Below are 21259 nucleotides of genomic sequence, written 5' to 3'. Positions count from 1 at the left end.
AAATGACTTTAATCCAGAACTTCGGTAGAGTTGTCTCAAATGTACGTTTAAGTCGCCGTGATTTGCGATCTCTACAAGCTGATATTCCTGTTCCACAGACATGCTAGAATCACTTGGTTTATTCACATACGGGTCACGAATTCACTCCTTCGCAGTTCGTGGGTCTTTAGTGATTGGGAAGTAGCATAAATTTTGTTTTCTTCGAGGTTGTAGGCACATCTTCTGGCTTGTCAGGTTCCCATTTCCCCGTAAAAAGTCTGTCCAAAGACGTCTGTTATTCAGTCATTCTAGTGTGGGGGCTAATTATTTCCGGGAAGAAATGTGATTGGCGACAATCTACGTCATACGTTATTATCGAGTCCAAGCGCGCATAGATATGCAAAACGAGATTTAGTGCTAACAGCCCAATCAATGCATTTCTATGACGACCTCCTATCCTGTAGTTGTATATCTAGAGTAGACAGGGATATTGGTGTGTTAAGCGGCACAGGCCAAAGTCAATTGGCCAGAATGCAGTCGTTAATAAATTATTTATTATTTCTGCGCGGCCCGGTACCAAATGCGCCGCGGACCGCCCGGTCGTTGGGGACCCCTGACTTATAGCATAAAGAACATGCTAACAAGTTTACCAAACCATCAGCGTCACTCCAAAACACCAAAATAAGATGTGAAATGATATCATGATGTGTTAATAATTTCACACATAAGTCGCTCCAGGGTATGTCGCACCCCAGCCAAACTATGAAGAAGAAAAAAAAAAACTGCGACTTATAGTCCGAAAAATACGGTTGAAGTAATATATTGTTCAGTTTAATCAAGGTGTCATAATATGGTAATGTAGCATGAGTAAGATCTGTTAGATAAAACATCTTTTAAGTTGCCACATTCTCTTTTGACAATTGAAGTATTGACTATTTTTTTGTAATTTTGGATATTAATTTTGTACTATTAGGGATTTATACACTTGTAATGTATTTTTAAAGCTGGGTTGGAAGAGCATGTTTGTTGCAATACAGTTCATTATGTAAACATGTACAAAATTTACGAAATACTGGTCGAATTATTTTTGCGTTATTCTTAATTACATTAAAATATACCGTAGGTATCAGTAAAAAATGAAGATTGGATGGGAATTTTTTTTTTTTTTTTTAAATCTGTACCGGAAATCCTTAATTGTTTTGTATACAAAGAAAGGAAATATAAGGAGACTCAAGATTGGAGAACAATGTAGGATTATTCATTATTGATTGTTAAAATATTAAATAAAGTCCCTAACCATGGACATTCCCAATTGCTCTAAGCCGGTGTAGGTGTGATTGTTTTCATTGTTGTTAGTTAATACGTGCAGAGCACTGTGTGCCCCACCTGCTGTCTAAAGTAAACTAGGATAGGCTCCAGCACACCTGTGAATCTAATGAAGACGAGCAATACGAAAATTGGATGGAATCTCAGTGTAAAAAAAAAAAAAATACATATATATATATATATATATTCTTAATTTTGGCATTAAAAAATGATACAATAATTACATAATACTTACATTGCAGATGACAATGGATGAAAAGTATGTGAACAATATATGGGACCTTCTGAAGAACGCCATACAGGAGATACAGAGGAAGAACAATAGCGGCCTGAGCTTTGAGGAACTTTACAGGAATGCCTACACCATGGTGCTCCACAAACATGGAGAGAAGCTGTACACGGGTCTGCGGGAGGTGGTCACTGAACATCTGATTAATAAAGTAAGTTTAACACACACACTTAATTTTTTTTTTTTTGCTGAGTCTAAAACACTTAACGTCAACACTTATTGAGACTGCAATCAATTGTCACCTCATCTCATGTTCACATGAAGCTCTGAGAATATCAGAACAACCCCTCCTATATTTTGGATTTTGTTTTACATCGGAAATCGGAGTGCACTCAGCATGAGAATGCCACATTTGATTTAAAAACAAAACAATCATCAATCTTCGACTTAATGTAATACAAATAATGAGGGCGCTAATGCTGTACTTCAATTTTTTGATAATGGGTCAAAATTTTAATTTACAACACATGATTAATATAGAAGGGGGAAAGAAAGGCTTTTGAAGGGTGATTTCATGGCGGCATTCTATAAAAGACCGCCCGTAGTCTTAGCATGTGTATTAGCTTGAAAAAGTATCATTTTTTTATGCTGAGAGATGACCAAAAAAATAGACATACACTTGACATTACGACATTGTGACATGGTGAATATTGTAATATTATAACTGTGTAATGCTTGGATTCCGAGGTAAAACCTATTCATGGAATTTGTTTCCCAAAAAAGTAATTTTTAAATGTTCTTTTTTTTTTATTTAAAATTTTTCAAATTGCTTCAACAGCTTCAAATTTACGATGATGACCTGGAACTGAAAGGATTAATTTGGTCTAGTGCTACCAAACCAATGAACGCTGCACTTCTTTTTATGATCACACTTGCCAAGAACAGTAAATTATTTTTAAATAGTTAAACCCGCCAGGACGTCACAACGAGATGTAAACAAACGAGAGTTTAAGAGGGTGCTCGCCATGCTAATCCTAACGTGAATACTACGCTAACGCTATGAGTTATAGATAGTGTATTGACCTCTCAGCGAACTCATTAAAAGGCTAAAGCATCATTGCATATTCTTTCATGAAAGATAAAAAAAAAAAAAAAATCTTACAATATTTACACAACAGGCAAGCCTGTCGCAGCCTGCCTTCAAAGCTGCTGCAGTTGCCCACAAAGATGACTGATCAAAATTTTGTAGCAAGTCTTATGTCTATGTGAGTGTGTCGGCATTGTTAAGAGCTGTCAGCATGATTTAGTACATTTACTACCACTGCAACTACAAGAGTAAACATACTGTTAATAAGAATTATTTATATAATAATGAAAGCCAAACAGCTATTGTATTTGTTCTCATTAGAGCTCCAGTTGTCACTGGTGGGTGTAGATTTTGTTGTTCTAAATTAATGGACACGTCCAGTTGAGTAAATTAAGAAAAATGTGTGTGCTCAAATGATGCATCCACTATTTTTCTGGTTATACAGTCACTGATGGTTCATAAAATGTCATGTCACCGTATATCATGTTTGAATTTGCAACTGCAAAAATGTCTCTTAATTAAACCAAAGCGTATTTGTGGTGGTAGATTTGCTAATTTATCAATTTCCTGATTGAGGTTAAGTATTTTTGAGTGGGGGTGCATTTCTAATTTGTTATTTTCTAATAACTGATTTGTGATATCGGCAATTACATACTTTTTCGTGTAGGTGTCTATTACTTATAGAGGAAATATTTGGCATTCCGAAAATACATAATTGTTTTTTTTTTCAATTACTATATAGTGTATGTAGAAATTAGTGCTGCAACAATTAATCAATTAACTCGAGTATTCGATTAGAAAAAAAAGATTCAAATTAACTTTTGCTGCTTCGAGTATTCGTTTAATTAAAATGGCATTGTAATGGTTTATTTTGAAAGTGTTTGCATTTAATTTTATTGATTTGGGGACATACACTGCCCTCTAGTCTGCCTCATTTCACATGGCTGAATCCCGCTGCTCCATGTTAAGACCAACATTAGCCAAGTTTTTGTTTGATGTCATATTTTTTAATCCATTTGAAATTTAGTTTACAAGTATATTTAGCCGTTTTTTGTTGGAATATGTGTCTGAACCATTTGTTAAGAGCATTGTAAAAAAAAAAAAAAGTGCAGCATTTAAGCCAGCAGACTTTTGCTATGTAAGTAAGTCAATTGTTCTTTTGTTGTACACAGATCCTTACTTATTTACTTGTTTATACCGTTTGAGGCTGAGCAGAGGTATTTTAATTTCCTTATCCGATTATTTGAACTAACTAGTTCATCGATTAATCGACTACTAAAATAATTGATAGCTGCAGCCCTAGTAGAAATAACCTGTCACCCTTCATTAAATATTTTCCGTGCTTAAAAAAAAAAACTGACGTTACTTACCCACGCAGCAAGAGTTCCAAAGACACTCGGCCAATTCAACAGCGTGGCAAATCATTGTTGATAGCAGTTGTTACGTCACGGGGAGGAATGTGTATTTACGCAGCAGAACGTACAATCACCATAGACAGCGATTTGTCGGACAACTTGTTTTTCTTCAGCAATTTAGATGTTGAATCAAATGAAAATGTTTTCATGGAAGATAGTTTTGAGGACGATTTATGTGCTGACAACGGTGGAACTCTTCCCAATGTTGCTGCTGTACACATGAATAAGATTACATTGTGAGAATTATCTCACTTATCAATGGACGCAAAAGATCCGAGCGGGACATAAATGGAGTGAGAGACTAAATCTGCTGAAAGACACTTAATGACATCAGTCATAAGCATTCATTAATGCCCATGACTGTGTTATGTGGTTATTATGACAGTCTTATGAAAGTCTTATAATGCCGCTGTCAAATAAAGTGTTACCTGTCAACCCAAATAAACCAACAAAAAGCCGCACTGGACTAGGGCTGGGCGATATGGCCTCAAGTATTCATTAAAGCCAGGCAGTTTACCGAAAATTTGCCGTTACCGAGATGGTTCACGATGACCGACGTAATTTTGACCATGTCGGTAAATTCCTTTTTTTAATGAAAAGAGAAAATTTGTCTTTTTAGCCCGCTTTGACTATGTGTTGTTCGGGTATGCTCATTCCTCTTTCAGAAAGTACAGCCAGTTTGCTTATGTGAAAAGTCACGTGGCTATCAAAAAATTAAACAGAAGCATGTTGTTTTCAATCGGTACACTAACGCTACAAGTGAATATGATGGAAGCGGATAATAGTGAAACGGCTACCGGTAGCCAGGCCACAGGCATTTCGAGTATAGCATTAGTCGACGCTCATAGTTTAGTGTTGGTGCCAAGGAAGAACTCGACATTGACGTAGTTTGGATTCATGAAGGATGACGAACCATGGATCCCTACATCAATTTGATGGTTCATTTCAGAGGCAATAAGTGGGAGCTGCGTTATTTTATATCTGTGTGTGTGACTTCTCTGATAGCTTTTATGATGGTGCAATTGATCAGCTCAGCATTCAGCATAAAGTATTATCCAACAGTGTAGCCTATAAAAGGACCGTTTAATGGCCACAGCTATTTTTCTGTATGTGCTTTCTTTTTTTGTGTCAATATTGCCATCATAAAATCGTAAATGTTTCATTGGCATACGAGTTAGAGCAGTATAGCTTAATGCATGTGTGTGCGTGCATGTATTTCAGAAAATGCTCTGGGAAAAAAAACCTTAAACCTGGAAGTAAACACTTGTGTTGAGTGATCATGTCACAGCAGCCATAAACAATAAGTTGTCTGATACTCAGTCCTCTGTGTTAAGTGCACTGTTCAAGCCCTTCTTTCTGTCAACTTATTTGTGTTAAATTGACATCTTTGCACAGTGGCCGTAGCAATATTTACAATGTTGTACATTGTTCAAATCATAGAAGCAGTTTTAAATGTTTATGCTTGAATGCTTGTTGTTTACAAGATATTTTTATATCCATATATATATATCCCTATATCCTTTACACTGAATGTACAATTTTTAAATATCTTAGATTTAAGCTGATAAATAAATTAACGAGAAACTGTTAATTTGTATTTCATGCATCGATTCAGATTTTCAAATTATATAACTGTCCGCTTTGGCGAATTTATCGTCATTTGTCGTTATCTAGGTAAATCTGTACTAGGGCTGGGCGATTGGGCCTTAAGTACTCATCACGGTAAATTAAGCAGATTCACTATGACCAGACTCCTTCACATTCACTTGTACTGTTAGCGTACCGGTTGATAGCAACGTGCTTCTGTTTGTTTGATTTTCTGATAGCCATGTAACTTCACACGTAAGCACAATAGCTGTACTTTCTTAAGGGGAATGAGCATAGCCAAACAACAAGTAGTCAAAGCGGGCTGAAAGGACTCTTATAAAAAACAAATTTACCAGCATGGTCAAAATTGCGTCAGTCATAGTGAACCATACCGTTCAAGGTTAAGTTTCTGTAAACCGCCCAGCTCTACACTGAACTATAGCAGTATATAACTGAAAATTACGGTATTTGGGTTCTTTATGATGATTTCTTGATGTCTATATTGAAAAAAAAAAAGTTGTAGTATCTGAACCTTTTGGAATTTCTCACATTTCTGCATAAAATCACCATCAAATGTGATCTGATCTTTGTCAAAATCACACATATGAAAATAAAGTGTCTGCTTTAACTAAAACTACCCAGGGGGGGGGGGGGGGGGGGGGAGTGAACCCTCTGCCTATGGAGACTTAAAGAGCAATTGAAACCAATTTCCACCAAACATTTCAAGTTAGGTGTGTGCCCAATCACTGATGAGTGGTTTAAAGCTGCCCTGCCCACTATAAAACACACACCTGCTAAGAAATGTCTTGATGAAAAGCATTGTCTGATTTGTATAATGGCTCTGTCAAAAGAGATGTCTGACGACCTGCAATCAGAGATTGCTGATTTGTATTAAGCTGGGAAAGGATACAAAACTATTTCTGAAAATCTGGATCTTCATCAATCGACAGTCAGAGAAGTTGTCTACAAATAGAGATAGTTTTGGAACTGTTGCTTCTCTCCCAAGGAGTGGCTGTCCACCAAATATGACGCCAAGAGTTCAGCGCAGAATACTCAGAGAGGTAAAAAAAGAACCCTAGTGTGTGCTAAAGACTAACAGAAATTACTGGCACAATCCAATATCTCTGTGCACACATCAACTATATTTAAAACTATGGCCAAGATTGGTATTGATGGGAGGACTCCATGGAGGAAGCCACTGCTGTCTTAAAAAAAAAAAAAAAAAAACATTGTTGCTTGTTTAATGTTCTCAAAAAGGCACTTGGACACTCCACAGAAGTTTTGGCAGAATATTTTGTGGACTGATGAAACCAAAGTTGAATTGTTTGGGAGTAACACACTACGTCATGTGTGGAGGAAAAATGGAACAGCTTATCAACACATCATCCCCACTGTGAAACATGTTTGCTGCCTCATGACCTGGAAAACTTGCAATCATTAATGGAAGATTTAATTCAAAAGTTTATCAGGATGTTTTGCAGGAAAACCTGAGGCCGTCCGTTAGACAGTTGAACCTAAAAAGAGGATGGATGCTGCAACAAGACAATGATCCAAAAAACAGAAGTAAATCAACTTCAGAATGGTTTCTGAAGAACAAAATACTAGTGCTGTCAAATTTAAAGCGTTAACGGGCGGTAATTTTTGGGATTAATCACGTTTAAATTAGGGCTGTCAAACGATTAAAATTTTTAATCGAGTTAATTACAGCTTAAAAATTAATTAATCGCAATTAATCTCAATTCAAACCATCTCTAAAATATGCCATATTTTTCTGTAAATTATTGTTGGAATGGAAAGATACGACAAGATGGATATATACATTCAGTATACTTTACATAAGTACTGTATTTGTTTATTATAACAATAAATCTACAAGACGCCATTAACATTAACATTCTTTCTGTGAAAGGGATCCACGGATAGAAAGACTTGTAATTCTCAAAAGATAAATGTGAGTACAAGTTACAGTAATTAAAAGATAAATGTGAGTACAATGCCAGTTCTCTTTGCATTGAGCGCTTTTCTTTTTGTGAACATTATTTTTTTTGAGAGATAGGAATATTATTTTTGTTATGCTTTCACTAAATGATACTGTAGCGACCTAAATGTTCTTAACTGCCCAAATGCATGATGGGAATTTGGGCAACCATGAGTCACAATGGTGGCTACATATGGTATATCTTCTCTGCGTTGTGTACAATGCATGGTGTTAAGACAAAGATCATCGCTAGGCATTCTTCCCCATTTGGCGCACCACAATCTTAACTAAAAATCTTAACTTAAAATTAACTGTTGTATTTGATATGCTACAGCTCATACCAAAAAGTAGCGCGGCTCTAATGAATGTCTGTATTACCTATTCACCCCTTTTGGTAATTGGCGGTGCTTTCAATTCATCGCCATAGTGAGGAGTGGATGGGTGATCCAAGTTGGCTCGTTATCGTCGGTGGGCTCGGTTCGTCCGACTTCCTCCTTAAGGCGGCGGCGTGCATATAAGTACCGAAAGGCGTTGGATGGCTTTTAGTGGGTACTTTTATTAACAAAACAAAAACATGTGGGGGATGCAGCATTTTAAGCCTGTGCTAACTGCGCACTAGCTCTACTGTCTACTCTCTCGCTCTCTCTCTCTGACTCGCTCGACCACTTTCTTCCTCACTGCTCAATCTGACAATGCCGGTCACATTGAAAATAACAGCGGCCCCTTGGGGGTGCCGGTAACACTTGCATCCACTACACTTGCTTAGCTCTCAATATACTTCAAACGGTGCCATTGTAGTCTGTTCGCGGCAATGCTTGAGTGGTTCGTACCGCGCATGCGTTAATTGCATTAACCCTTTCATGCATGACGGTCACTGCAGTAGACAGCTATTAAAACGTCATTTTCAAGTATTAAAATAGGTTTTGATGGCAGTGTTGCTTATAAGCCTCTAAAGTGGACGCCTGAGAATCCATCCAACACTGCTTTGTGTGGTCAACCTTTGTAACTGCAGAATAAATGTGTCAACATCAAAGTTGGCTGCCAGAAATGAAAACATGCCTAGCACCTCTGGGATTTCTGTTCAATTCTTCTATAGTAGGAGACTCCTGCAGGTAAAAAAAATATTTTTACATCAAGTAACACCTAATAATCACCATAGTTGTGAAAATTTCCAAGTATTGATTTTAGATTGGGAGGAAATTGCAATTTTTCAGATGTCCATCGAAGTGGACTGTATGCAATTACTGAACAGTATGTCACTCTTGACAATGCTTTATCTGAAAGAGTTTTCTTTTGTATAAATCAACATTTTTTGCTATTAGATTGCCAGCTGCATTCTATATATCAATATGTGTGTTTTGTGCATTTTTAATTATGAGCAACAAGCACAATTCACATTTTACAGGCTAGTGCTGGGCGTGCCAGGCCCAGCCAGGCCTACAGAATTGTGGAGGAACTGCCTCCTGATTCTGAAAATTCACAGTACATTGACAGCAGTGATGAAGAGTGGTTGCCAAGTAAAACAACTCTAGATCAATGTGAAAGTGCTTCTGAGGAGGAAGGACCGGATGCAGAGGATGTGGAGGACGAAAGCCCTGATGAGATGGCAGCAGAACCTGATTTGAAAGCAGAGAAACCTGTTGACACACCAGCACCACTTGCCCCAGCAAAGAAAACACAACAAAAACGATACATCTGGAAAGTAAAGCACAATACATGTGAGGGTGTGTTACCTGACTTCTTGGGAAAGTGGAGTCTAAATGTTAACGCAACTGAGCCCCTGGAATTCTTCTTGCACCTCTTCCCAGAAGAACTCATAGATGATATGACATACTACACCAACCTCTATACCTTCCAGAAGGGAAGGGAGAACCTGAATGCGACAGCAAAAGAAATGAAGATGTTCCTCGGGATAAACTTAGTCATGTCCTACATCCGCTACCCACGGAGACGGACGTATTGGTCATCTGAACAGCGACTCCGTTTACATTTGATTGCTGATGCCATGGCAGTGAACCATTCTGATGACATTTTCCGATACCTTCACTTTACAGACACCTCCTCAGTGGATCCAGGACACGATAAACTGTTCCGAATGAAACCAGTGCTAGATACTCTTCAAGCAATTTTCCTCTCTGCTGTAAATCCTGAAGAGTTTCAAGCCATAGATGATATGATCATGCCCTTCAAAGGCAAATTGTCTATCAAGAAATACATCCCCAAAAAACCAAAACCCTGGGGTGTGAAAATTTGGGCAAGATCAGGGGCTTCAGGATACATGTACCGCTTTGAAGTGTACAGGGGTAGAGCCAGCACAAGTGCAGTCAGCGAATTGGGAATGGCTGCAGACGTCATCTTGCGCCTCTGTGATGACATCCAATTCAAGAACCACAAGGTGTTTTTTGATAGCTATTTTTGTGGCATTCCACTGATTACTGTCTTGAAAGGAACAGGGCATCTATGGCACTGGCACATGCCGGGTCAACAGGCTTCAGGGGGCACGAAACTCAGGAGTGCAACAGAACTCAAAGAAGAAGGAAGAGGAGCTATCCCTGTTGTCACCAATGGTGAAGATGCCACTGTCACATGTTGGCTTGACACTTCACGTATTCACATGGCCTCGTCCTGTCTTGGCAAGCACCCGATGGATGTTGCACAGAGATGGTCCAAGAAAGATAAGAAGATCATCACCATTGACAGGCCATTTGCAGTGAAGGATAAACGATTATATGGGAGGGGTTGACCTGATGGACCAAATGGTGGCAATGTATCCCCACAGACACAAGAACAAACGCTGGTACATCAGAATGTTCTTCCACTTCCTCGATGTAACTGTTGTGAATGCCTGGCATCTCCTCAGATTCTCTGGATTGGAGGAGGGTTGTCTTCTGCCTTTCAAAGCATCAGTGGCTCGTTCATTGATAAATTCAGGCACTGTCCGCAAAAGGGGGAGACCAAGTAACACTTCCCCACCACCTCTTCCTGTGAAGCGCAAACATGCATCCAAGGTACCCCGGGAGGTCAGGCTTGGTCCTGGAAACCAGTGGCCCCAGCTGAACAACATAAAAAATGCCCAAAGATGCCAAGACCCTGCATGCACACGAAAAACGAAGTACAGCTGCATGTGTTGCAATGTGGCTGTGTGTCCTGAGTACATGGCAAATTTTCACACGAGATGGTGAACTGATCAAGTACTGGAAGTACATAAGCATGCAGCGTTGTAGCAGGGTTGTAGCATCTCACCTGTGGCCTAGTCTTAACCTTTTGAGGTTGTCAGTTGATGCACTACAATTTGTGTAGTTTGTTAGTTGAAACACTGCAGTTTGTTTAGTTTTGTCAATTGAAGCACTGAAGGTTGCTTAGTTTTGCACTTAAAACACTGTAGTTCATTTTTCTGTGAAAAAGAAAAGCCCAAAATGGTGTATTGAAGGGAGCAAAATATTTTGAAAAGTATTTATAGTTTTTGCATAATTCAATAAACATTGAAAGTTATATCACTTGATCTTCGTTGATTTTTTTTTCATATTTTAGTTAAAATCCACAAACGCATGCTGTCCACCTTTGTGGACATGTTCATAACTCCTTGAAAATTTGGTGAATTAAAACACAACCAAATCAGTTCTTATTTTTATGTCTAAAAACACATAAAAACACTTAGTAACATTTTTTTAACTCAATATATCATGGGTCATGCATGAAAGGGTTAAATATTTTAACGTGATTAATTTTAAAAATTAATTACCGCCTTTTAGCGCGTTAATTTTGACAGCCCTAGTTTAAATATTTGACGCATTTAACGCAAGCGTGGAGTGACCTGCTCATGCATCCCATAATCCCACTGTTACGTCCCACGGACGGCTCTCTAAGGGCGTAACATAAAACGAGCCACGCACACAAGTTGCAAGTGGACACAAATTTATTCACACAAGTCAAACTCGCGATGAACAAAATACACAAAATGCGGAAGAAGCTTGCTTCAGCGTAAGACCAGGCCAAAACAACAAACAAAATGAAACTACACTTAAACCCCACCCGCTAAGTAAAACCTGATCGTAAAAAGGAAATGACAAAAAGACAGCCACTACCCTGGCTTCCTACTAAACAAAACAGGAGAAAACGAGTTGAACGGAAACTGCAGTTTACGCCTACTGCTGCGGTGCTCTTATTTACAGCGGTGAACCAAAATAATCCAATAACGAAAGAAAAAAGACGTTACCGAAAAAGTGGGAGTGTAACAAAGTAGCGATCAAATGCACAGGTGAATGAATGGCGAGCAAACAGCTGGCGAGGAGAGGAGGTACGGGGCACGTATGCTGTCAAATGTGAACTCTCAGAGTGTTGACAGCGGCTAGTTTTTTAAGTTGGCACCCTTCCTCGGGTGGCCCATCAGCAGCGGTGACGTTGTCTTCCCGTTCGGCGTCAATCAGAGTACGTCATGTTGGGAGGGGAGGCAGCCAGCTGGTGGACGTGACGATCAGCTGACTGACAGTCTCAAAAAAGATAACAATTCAAACGGCCAGAGCCGTCGCACCACTCAGAAGTGCAGTGAGCAGCGTGGGTAACGGTTAAATGTAGGGATGTCCCGATCCAGGTTTTTGCACTTCCGATCCTATACCGATACTCGCAGATACCGATACCAACCTATCTGAGCATGTGTTAAAGTTTAAAGTTATTTAGCCTCCTTACTTAGTTGTCAGACTCATGTTGAAAAAGGTTTTAGTACTCTTGATAACAACTAGCCAGCTGAATTAGGTGAGTTTGAATAACACACAACGGTTGGTAACAAGAAACTGACCTGTTTATTCAGTGACAAAGACAAAACATTATAAATAACAAACATAAATGGCATAGTCAGTCAGTAAAACGTGCAAATAATGTAAACAGTCTTAAAAAAGCAAAACACACCAACTACTTCAGTGGAAAATCCCACAAATCCCCCAAGCTATTAGATGCTTTTAATGTTTCGTGCATTACTTACAAAAATTGTATAAAAAGCCTCTCAGGTTTAAATAAATGACAATTTAAGTATCAAGTTAACATTTTAAAACAGTAAATAAAATACAGTGATACCTCAGCTCACGAACATAATTGGTTCCTAGAAAGTGTGCGTGAGGCGAAAAGTTCGTCTTCCGAACATTTATTTCCCATAAGAAACCATTAAAATGAGAATAATCCGTTCCCAGGTCCCCATAAAACATAATTTTCTACTAAATAAGCCTTAAAACTACACAAAAATATACCTTATTTTATGTATAATAAGTGTGCTATTGTATTATAATTAAAGAAATAAACTGTACTGTATAATAAAGTTGTTTTATTTACCTTTGCGATGGTATGGGAGTGGGAGGAGGAGGGAGGGAGTTACTGTTTGGAAGGAGAGTGTTACCGGCAAAGTGCGCAGTTAGCGTAGACTCCACTGCTGTGCCCCCCACATGCTTTTGGTTGTTAATAAAAGTGCCCACAAAAAGCCATCCGACGCCTCTGGGTGTTTGTATGCACGCCGCCTCCTTTCTGGAGAGGAAATCGGGCGAACCGAAGACAACCGACGACAACGAGCCAACGTGACTCGCCGGTCCACTTCTCACGACGGTGGGAAGCTGAAAGCACCGCCAATTACCAGTCGAGGGCGAATTGGTAACACGAGTCACCTTCCATAAGGACTGTATGTAACTCTTTTTCGGTCCCATAATAGCAAAAGTACACTCAATATGGTCCAAAATGTCTATCAAACACAAACCACGTCCGCACTCAACGAAAGGGAGGGGACGAACTGGGACGCCGTGAGCGTGCGTCAGCTTCTCGTGGCGCTGTCCGACCGCGTGGCTTGGTTCGTCCGCCGAAAACTAGTTCGCCAGCAGAGACTATATGCTCGCGAATTTCATGTTCTTGAGGCGAAAAGTTCGTGAGCTTAAGCGTTCGTGAGCCGAGGTATCACTGTACTCAAGTCCCCATTCTGTATCAGCAGCTTTAAACTACATTCAATTCATTTAATTTTGCGAATCAACTGTTAAAGTTGTTAAAATTGCTCCCGTTATTCCATAATTTCCCTTCTGTCTACTTTCGACATGTGAAAGTTTTAAAACTGTTTTGAAGATAGATTCAAGTCAAGATTTTGCCGATTTAGGAGTATTTTAGATAAAAAGTTAATTAGCTTCGCTTCGAAGGTTCACAACAGCCTACTAGGGAAGTCTTCTGCTTTAAGATGGCGGCCGTTTACTAACGCATCTATTTTTCCATATTTCAATGTTGCTTACGCAGTCGAGTCTGTCGTTTTGCATCTAGTTCTAATACATATGATGTCTATTATCTCCAGTAAAACGACGTTGACGTAGTTTGTAGCGGGTGTCAGCAGCAGTCAGGTATTCTTGTGTTTTTTATCCAGCCCCATGAGTTGAGCTAAAGCCGTGAGTTGAGCATTGGCATTACCCGGGTCTATGACAAGCATTATGTTTACTTTCGGGACGCAATGCGGTCCCGAAAGTACCGCATTGCACCGAAAGTACCGAAAGTAAATGAGAAACTGACCGCATCGCGTCCAGAAGACCGCGCTGTGTATTAGTTCCGCTATACTTGACATATTTCAATAATCGGAATTTGGATGTTTGTGAATCGTTCTCGAATCTTCCACGGCCGAATCGTTAAGGATGTAATGACGGCTGGACATGTTGTACCGTGGTTCTAATTGTTGGATGGTGCGTCTTTACTCACGTTAGATAATGGCTTGTCATCCAGAATGAATTCTTCAGCAATGACTCTTGTTATTCCCTGGGCTTTGGGACTGTCGAGTGCCAGATTGTCACGCATAGCAAAGGTTTCTGCCAGTGTTTGTTGCGTAGGACCTTTCTTTTTGTCTTCGGTTTTCTTAACATACTCCTCATATTGTTTGTGGTGGTATGTCGCTAAATGCTTGATTAGGTTGGTTGTATTAAAACTTCTTACAGCTTTACCACTACGCTTGACTCTATTATGGCATATGTTGCACTCTGCCTCTTCTTCGTCGTCCTTTAAGGTGAAATGATCCCACACAGCTGAAATTTTTACCGACGAAGTCTCTCGGTAAATTGGGAGACGGTCGTGTAAATGTAGTGTGTTGAAGGTGTGCCGTAAAATGCGGACCGGATTTTAGGAAACAAAGCAAAAACTGGAATGGATTATGTAAATCGGTGCGCTGGAAAACCCGGATCGGACTTTTTTTAAAAAAACTGGATCGGAAGTCTGGATCGGAATTTTTCCGTGTTCCGATTTGATACCGATGCGCATTTTTTTGCCCATATCGGCGTCCAAGCCGATCCAAATATCGGATCGGGACATCTCTAATTAAATGTAAACATGGAAAAAGCAGGTTGGCCCTCTGGGTGGGGAATTCAAATTAAAAAAGAATATAGATGGAACAACTCTCATGTGTACTCAAATGTAAATAAGTTGGTTTGCCTCAGCGACTGGCTAGAGGATGAGTAGGGAAGAGGACCACATTTATGTGTACACTACACACACATTATAAATAATACTGTTTTTTTTACTGCTACAAAATATTAAACGGGATGGTTCACTTACTTATCCCCCCCTTCTGTCATTGGTTGCATACTATTCTCATTAAAATATCAAAATCTATACATTTTTGGGTGGTTTTAGTTAAAGCAGTTTTTTCATCTGTGTGATTTTGACAAAGATCAGATCACATTTGATGGTGATTTTATGCAGAAATGTGAAAGATTCCAAAAGGTTCAGATACTTTTTCATACCACGATAGGTGGGTGGCGATTGAATTGAATCTTATCTTCACTTTTATGCGATGCTAAAATATATATCATGCAAAAATTTCAAACATTTACAATACACACGTTACTACAGTGCACAAAATATATTCCTCTGCTTAGTCAGATTTGACAGCATAACATCTTATCTATATGTGGATGTGAAAATGGTTCGTGTAGTTTGAGCTCACGAAAGTGAATGAGCACCTGTGATTATTCATCAACTCTCCAGGAGGAGAGGAAAAGGGGAGGTCAGCGTGCCCTTTAAAATCTACTGTGACGTTTGCTTTTTTTCCCCCTCCTTTTCTGCTGAGTCACACTGCAGCGACTACTGGAATACTGCTGAATGTCTTCTTGTGGATTTGTAAGATAAAGTGTCATCTCTATAGAGGAAGACAGGAAAGATATGTGTAAACATTTTTCTGTTTAATTGAGGTCACAACCACTGACTTAAATATACTTACGTGTGTTTTTCTTTCCGAAGGTACGAGAAGATGTGCTCAACTCCCTGAACAATAACTTCCTCCAAACATTAAACCAAGCTTGGAATGACCATCAGACTGCAATGGTGATGATCAGGGACATCCTGATGTACATGGTCAGTTGATGATGCTTTCTCTGAGCCTCACTGAATGCTGTGAGATTGTGTGCTTTGTGAGTTTTAAAACCAAAAACACTTCGTTTCTCATCTTTCACAGGACCGAGTGTATGTGCAACAGAATAATGTGGAGAATGTGTACAACTTGGGTCTCATCATATTCAGAGATCAGGTTGTCCGTTATGGCTGTATCAGAGACCACCTTCGACAAACACTGTTGGACATGATCGCACGTGAAAGAAAAGGAGAGGTGGTGGACAGGTAGAGGATCAAACAACAGCCTAAATTCATTTCATGGATTTCTTGCCTTTGTCTCAATGAGTAGAATTGTTTTAGATCAAGGGACAATGGATTTAATGTTTAGTTTGTTTTTCTTTTTGTTTTTTGTTTTTTTGTCCAGGGGCGCCATCAGAAATGCCTGCCAAATGTTGATGATCCTCGGTCTTGAAGGCAGATCAGTTTATGAGGAGGACTTTGAAGCACCTTTCTTGGAAATGTCAGCAGAGTTTTTCCAGGTCTGTTCAATAGATTCTGCAGTGTACCCATACCTATTTGTACAATTGTTTCCTCTTGTACCTATCCACAGGATTTTGTGCAAAAAACATTTTTAATTCACTTTCTGTCATGCCTTAAGATCTCGCAAGATGATAACAAAGCTCCATGAAGTAGCTTATAAAGGTGAACTGATTGAATTTCATAAATTTGGGGTGATTGATTCATATTGCAAACATCCTGCAAGCTTGAAAATAAACCCTTCATTGGTTCTTGAGTAGTCTTGAACACAAACATATGGACAAACGGACATATACAGAACTGAATAAATGAGCTCCGCTTTTCATAGGTTTCACCTAATGTAAATAAGGACGGAAACAAATAACCAAATGAATAAAAACAAAGAACTAGTTAAGTAACCAAAGGTTCCACTGTATATATTTAAGGTACATGTACATGTTCGAAATACGATTTATGATAGCGTCCCAATTTTCAAGATGAACGCACGGCGGATTTTCATGTGAGAGAAATCAACATCCCAAGAAGGTTAAAATTAAGAACGAAATGATAGAAAAATATGAGTGTGGTGTGCGTGTGAGTGAACTAGCTTGACAACGCGGCTCACCGGTCCCCTTCAAAAGTACCTCTCACTCTCTCATCAGACGCACAGTGCGTTCAGGAACAACATGCAAAACAAAACTGCCACATTAGAACCCGATTCGTTACATTAATTTATAATTACTACTAAGCCTGTCGCGATATGCAATAAGTCAAATTATCGCATGGTAAATAAAAATAAGGGCGGTAATTTTCCCTGCTGCGATTTATAGCCGCGCGCGTGCGTGCATACATTTGTGCGTGCATGTGCTGCGTGCACTCGGCACATGTGCATGTTGATTGCACAGATGTTTATTGGCCATCAACACGCTGTAGAATTAAGTTCAGACATACAAAATAAGGAAACACTTCTATATTCAACATTGTAAAACATTAGCATTGCTACATTGAGGCTAATGGAAAAAAGACGATGTACTAACCATTTTAGCCTGCTATAAAGCATTAGGAGTCTTAAGGTGACACTTCAAACATGAAAACTCGCTGGATTAAAGAATTTGCAAGCGATGTGAACAAAAGAAAAAAAATCTATTACTGATACCACATACATGACGTAAGCAAAGTGCACTTTTCTTTTTACTAAGTGTAAAGCTTACGGTTAGGGGCTCAGCAAGCGTACTTCCGGTGAACATTTCAAAATAAAAGCACGTCATGTTGAGATTTCTGGAGGGAGTCTCATATACTTCAGATTTTACTCAAGAATACATTTAAAATGACACTCATTATGAAAAAATGATAATGATTTGGCTTCAAATTTGTTGCATGCGCAATTTGCAGGACAAGATGACAGTCATTTTGGATCAAATTAACACTTTTAGTGGACTGTAATTGGCAGACAAGAAAAATGACATTGGGTTTCTCACATATTTCATATTCTGCACCCAACTAGCTTTAAAATGACTCATTATGCTTTGGGTGTTTTTTTTTTTTTTTTCTAAATATTTATTAATGTTAATATAGTTTGTGTTTTATTTAAGAATAACAATTTATTGCATTTGAATAGGTGATTTATTAGGATGTATTGTCACTATATTCGTGGTTGAAGAGGTTAAAAAAAATAAACGGGCAATAATATCACATATTGGCAATAATTTATAAGACAATATATCGCCTACTAAAATTTGTTATCGCAACAGGCCTAATAATTACCTGTATTAATATGATTTGCACTGTATTTATAATTATTTTATGTGTAATTGCTATTAGTAATTGTACCTGCAGTATTTGTAAGGGTTTAATGTCAGTTTTTGGGCTGGGGAATTAATTAATGGAATTACTGTATAATGTATCGTTACAAGAAAATCTCACTCGACATACGACCATTTCGACTTACAAGCCAGGTTCTGGAACAAATTAAGTCCATATGTAGAAGTACTACTGTATATGAAAAACTTTTGAAATTAGGTTTTGTAACATACTAAGTTATAATTAACTTGTATCCTACTGTTTTGTGATTAACCCTTTAACACCGAAGTCTATTTTGGCTGAATTTGCATGCCTTTGATGCTGCCTTTATATTTCAAAGAAAAATTGTTCACATTGGCCAAGTTGGGTACCTTTTTTCAGGACACCATAACCTTCATTTCCAAACTGTTGTTTTCTTCACTGACCAATTATAATCAACATTTTGGACCCAAAAAGACAAAAAAAAAATCCCAAAATCTTTTTTCAAAATTTGTAATGTTGATGTCCCATTGAAAACCAAACATGCTCAACCAACCGTTTTGAAGCTTGATAATATTTATTCAACTTGTTAGGATAAACATTCAATTAGAGCTGAAACGAATACTCGAGCGACTCGAGTAACTCGAGTTTAAAAACTGATCCGCGTAATTTTATTCACCTCGAGTAATCGTTTATTTTGACAGCTCTAAGTATCACGTTTTGCTCGGACTACTTTTAATGCGGGACAACGCTCTGGTGTCACGTGCGGAGAGGAAGAAGGGGGGGGGGGGGGGAGAGACTTACTGCAGCCGACAGCCGCTACAAACGACGCCGACGTTGCTAAATACTAGCCCGCACGATGCTACGTTGGTAGCAGGTAGCGTCTGATGCGTCTCATAGAGATCACATGTATGTTGAACTAGATGCGAAATGACAGACTCGGCCGCGTCTGGGCAGCGTTAGTAAACAGCCGCCATCTTAAAGCAGTAGAGCGCTAATAAAGAGCGCTAAACGCTAATAAATAAGATTAACGTTACTGTCACTACTAGCTCACGTAACGTTAGCCCTGCGGAGAGCTAGGTTTCTATTCATTATGGCCAATGTCGATGCGCGGCTAACGTGTCTTACATACAGGCTTTAACATAACATAGCTTTGTGGAGTGATGAGGGGTAAAATAAAAACTTAATAATGCTAACTATCAATTTTAGCTCAGTAGTCACTGCTGGATAAAACACCAAGTAGCACTGGTCTCTAATGTGCTCCAATACAGCCTGTATCATACATTTATTTTGAACACTGCAAAAACTCAAAATCCTATCAGGACTTAAAGCTTAGACTAACTTAAAACTTAACTAGAACTTAAAAATGGCTTGACACAAATAGAAATTCAATTGAAACACGTGGGGGGAAATCCTAACTTTTAAGTGATGTGTGTTATCAAGCGTAACGGCATTTTTGGGTGTGTATATATATATATATATTTTTTTTTTATATATATATATATATATATATATCTAAAAGTTTTTTGAGTGAAAGCAGTGAATTAGTCTTTTTTTTTTTATTCTAGTTACATCTGAGATGCAATTGATGGCTGTTTTCAACAATATACATCGAAAATAAAGACATTGACTGAAAATGGTTCAAGATTAGATGAAATGTCTTGTTTTCTCATGTATATTTATAATTGCTCTTCACCTAAAAAATGTATTTGTTTTATTCGATTACTCGATTAATCGATAGAATTTTCAGTCGATTACTTGATTACTAAAATATTCGATAGCTGCAGCCCTACATTCAATAGAAAGAAGAAAAAAAGACTGAATAGTTTTATGTTTGACATCACAAACAGCAGGTAGGGTCATAGGCGTTTTTGACCTTTACACATACTATGGTCAAAACAGGTTATATACAGTGCAAAATGACAAAAATATATATAATATGATATATATATGATATATATACAGTATATATACTGTACTGTATGTATACATATATATATCATCTAACACAAAAAGGGTGTGGAGGATATCTCTTTGTGAGTTTAGGTATTGTACCCTTCACCTTATCAAAAGTATATACTGTACATGTAATCAAGCTTCTCGAACACACATCTATATACAAATTGAAAAGATTGACATTGAAGAAAAAAAATCAAATATAACAATGAAAAAAAATCTTTTTTAAAATATTGACAATAAACAAGTTCAGTTCCATTTTTTCAAGACTGCAACTCAGTTTCCTCTTGAACAGGACACGGAGCTACGTCACACAGCCTACTCTAGCGCACTGCCGCCAGCCTGTCGCTCTTCTCTCTCGCCGACTAATCCGAGGAAAAAAACAACAAATACAGCTCATCGTCTTCCTTGAGTTGATGAAATAATGCATTGCGCTAAATTTAGTTTTCGATTCATTCTCATTCCACACGTTTCAAAGTCGCTCGCTTCGCATGCCTCCCTATCCTTAGATCGCGCCTCGCTCGGCAATTTCTTAAAAATATTCACATTAGGTTCATTCTTCTTGACCTCACAACGGCTCCTGGGATACGTATTCTTTAGTGCTGCTTTTGGTTTTGAAAAAGGACAAGAAATGATTAAACTATTGGGATAAACACATGGTCCATGCAGAGTTTTAATCCTTATTTATGAGTGCAATAAAACTATAAAACTCAAATGACATTATCTCCCGTTTTACTTGGTCGATTGACTTCTAATAAAAACTGGTGTGGACGTCAACGTCCGCACTTTCAAATGAGAGCATCCAGCGGCACGTGGGTGACGTAATTACAGCTGACGAAGCTTCAAAGATATGCTTGAACGCGTCGCCGTCGACACGTTCGGTGTTAAAAGGTTGAGCTGGATCCGTTTCTGAAATGTTTTACTCTAATGCCACATGAAATGCCCACCAATGACCATCATACAACAGAACCACTGCTTCAGGCTTAATGTAAAGTAATTAAACAAAGAGGTTATTATGACAGTTAAAAAAATAACTCAGACGGGCTCCACCATGGACTAAACATGCAAAGGAAATTGAC

The 21259-nt window shown here is 38.5% G+C and overlaps 1 protein-coding gene across 1 annotated transcript in view; it reads left to right on the top strand.

Moving 5' to 3' along the window:
- cul3b (cullin 3b) overlaps window positions 1-21259 on the top strand; it is a 42920-nt gene that overhangs the window by 3247 nt on the left and 18414 nt on the right. Inside the window, exons 2-5 of the mRNA XM_057838960.1 lie at window positions 1548-1745; window positions 15840-15953; window positions 16054-16214; window positions 16354-16468. Coding sequence (XP_057694943.1) covers window positions 1548-1745; window positions 15840-15953; window positions 16054-16214; window positions 16354-16468 — 588 coding nt within the window. The remainder of the gene's footprint in view (window positions 1-1547; window positions 1746-15839; window positions 15954-16053; window positions 16215-16353; window positions 16469-21259) is intronic.

This window comes from Corythoichthys intestinalis, chromosome 6 (genome assembly GCF_030265065.1).
Source record: "Corythoichthys intestinalis isolate RoL2023-P3 chromosome 6, ASM3026506v1, whole genome shotgun sequence".
NCBI classification, from domain to species: Eukaryota; Metazoa; Chordata; class Actinopteri; order Syngnathiformes; family Syngnathidae; genus Corythoichthys; species Corythoichthys intestinalis.
The sequence above is the reverse complement of the archived record's forward strand: the minus strand, read 5'-3'. Positions and strand labels throughout refer to the sequence as shown.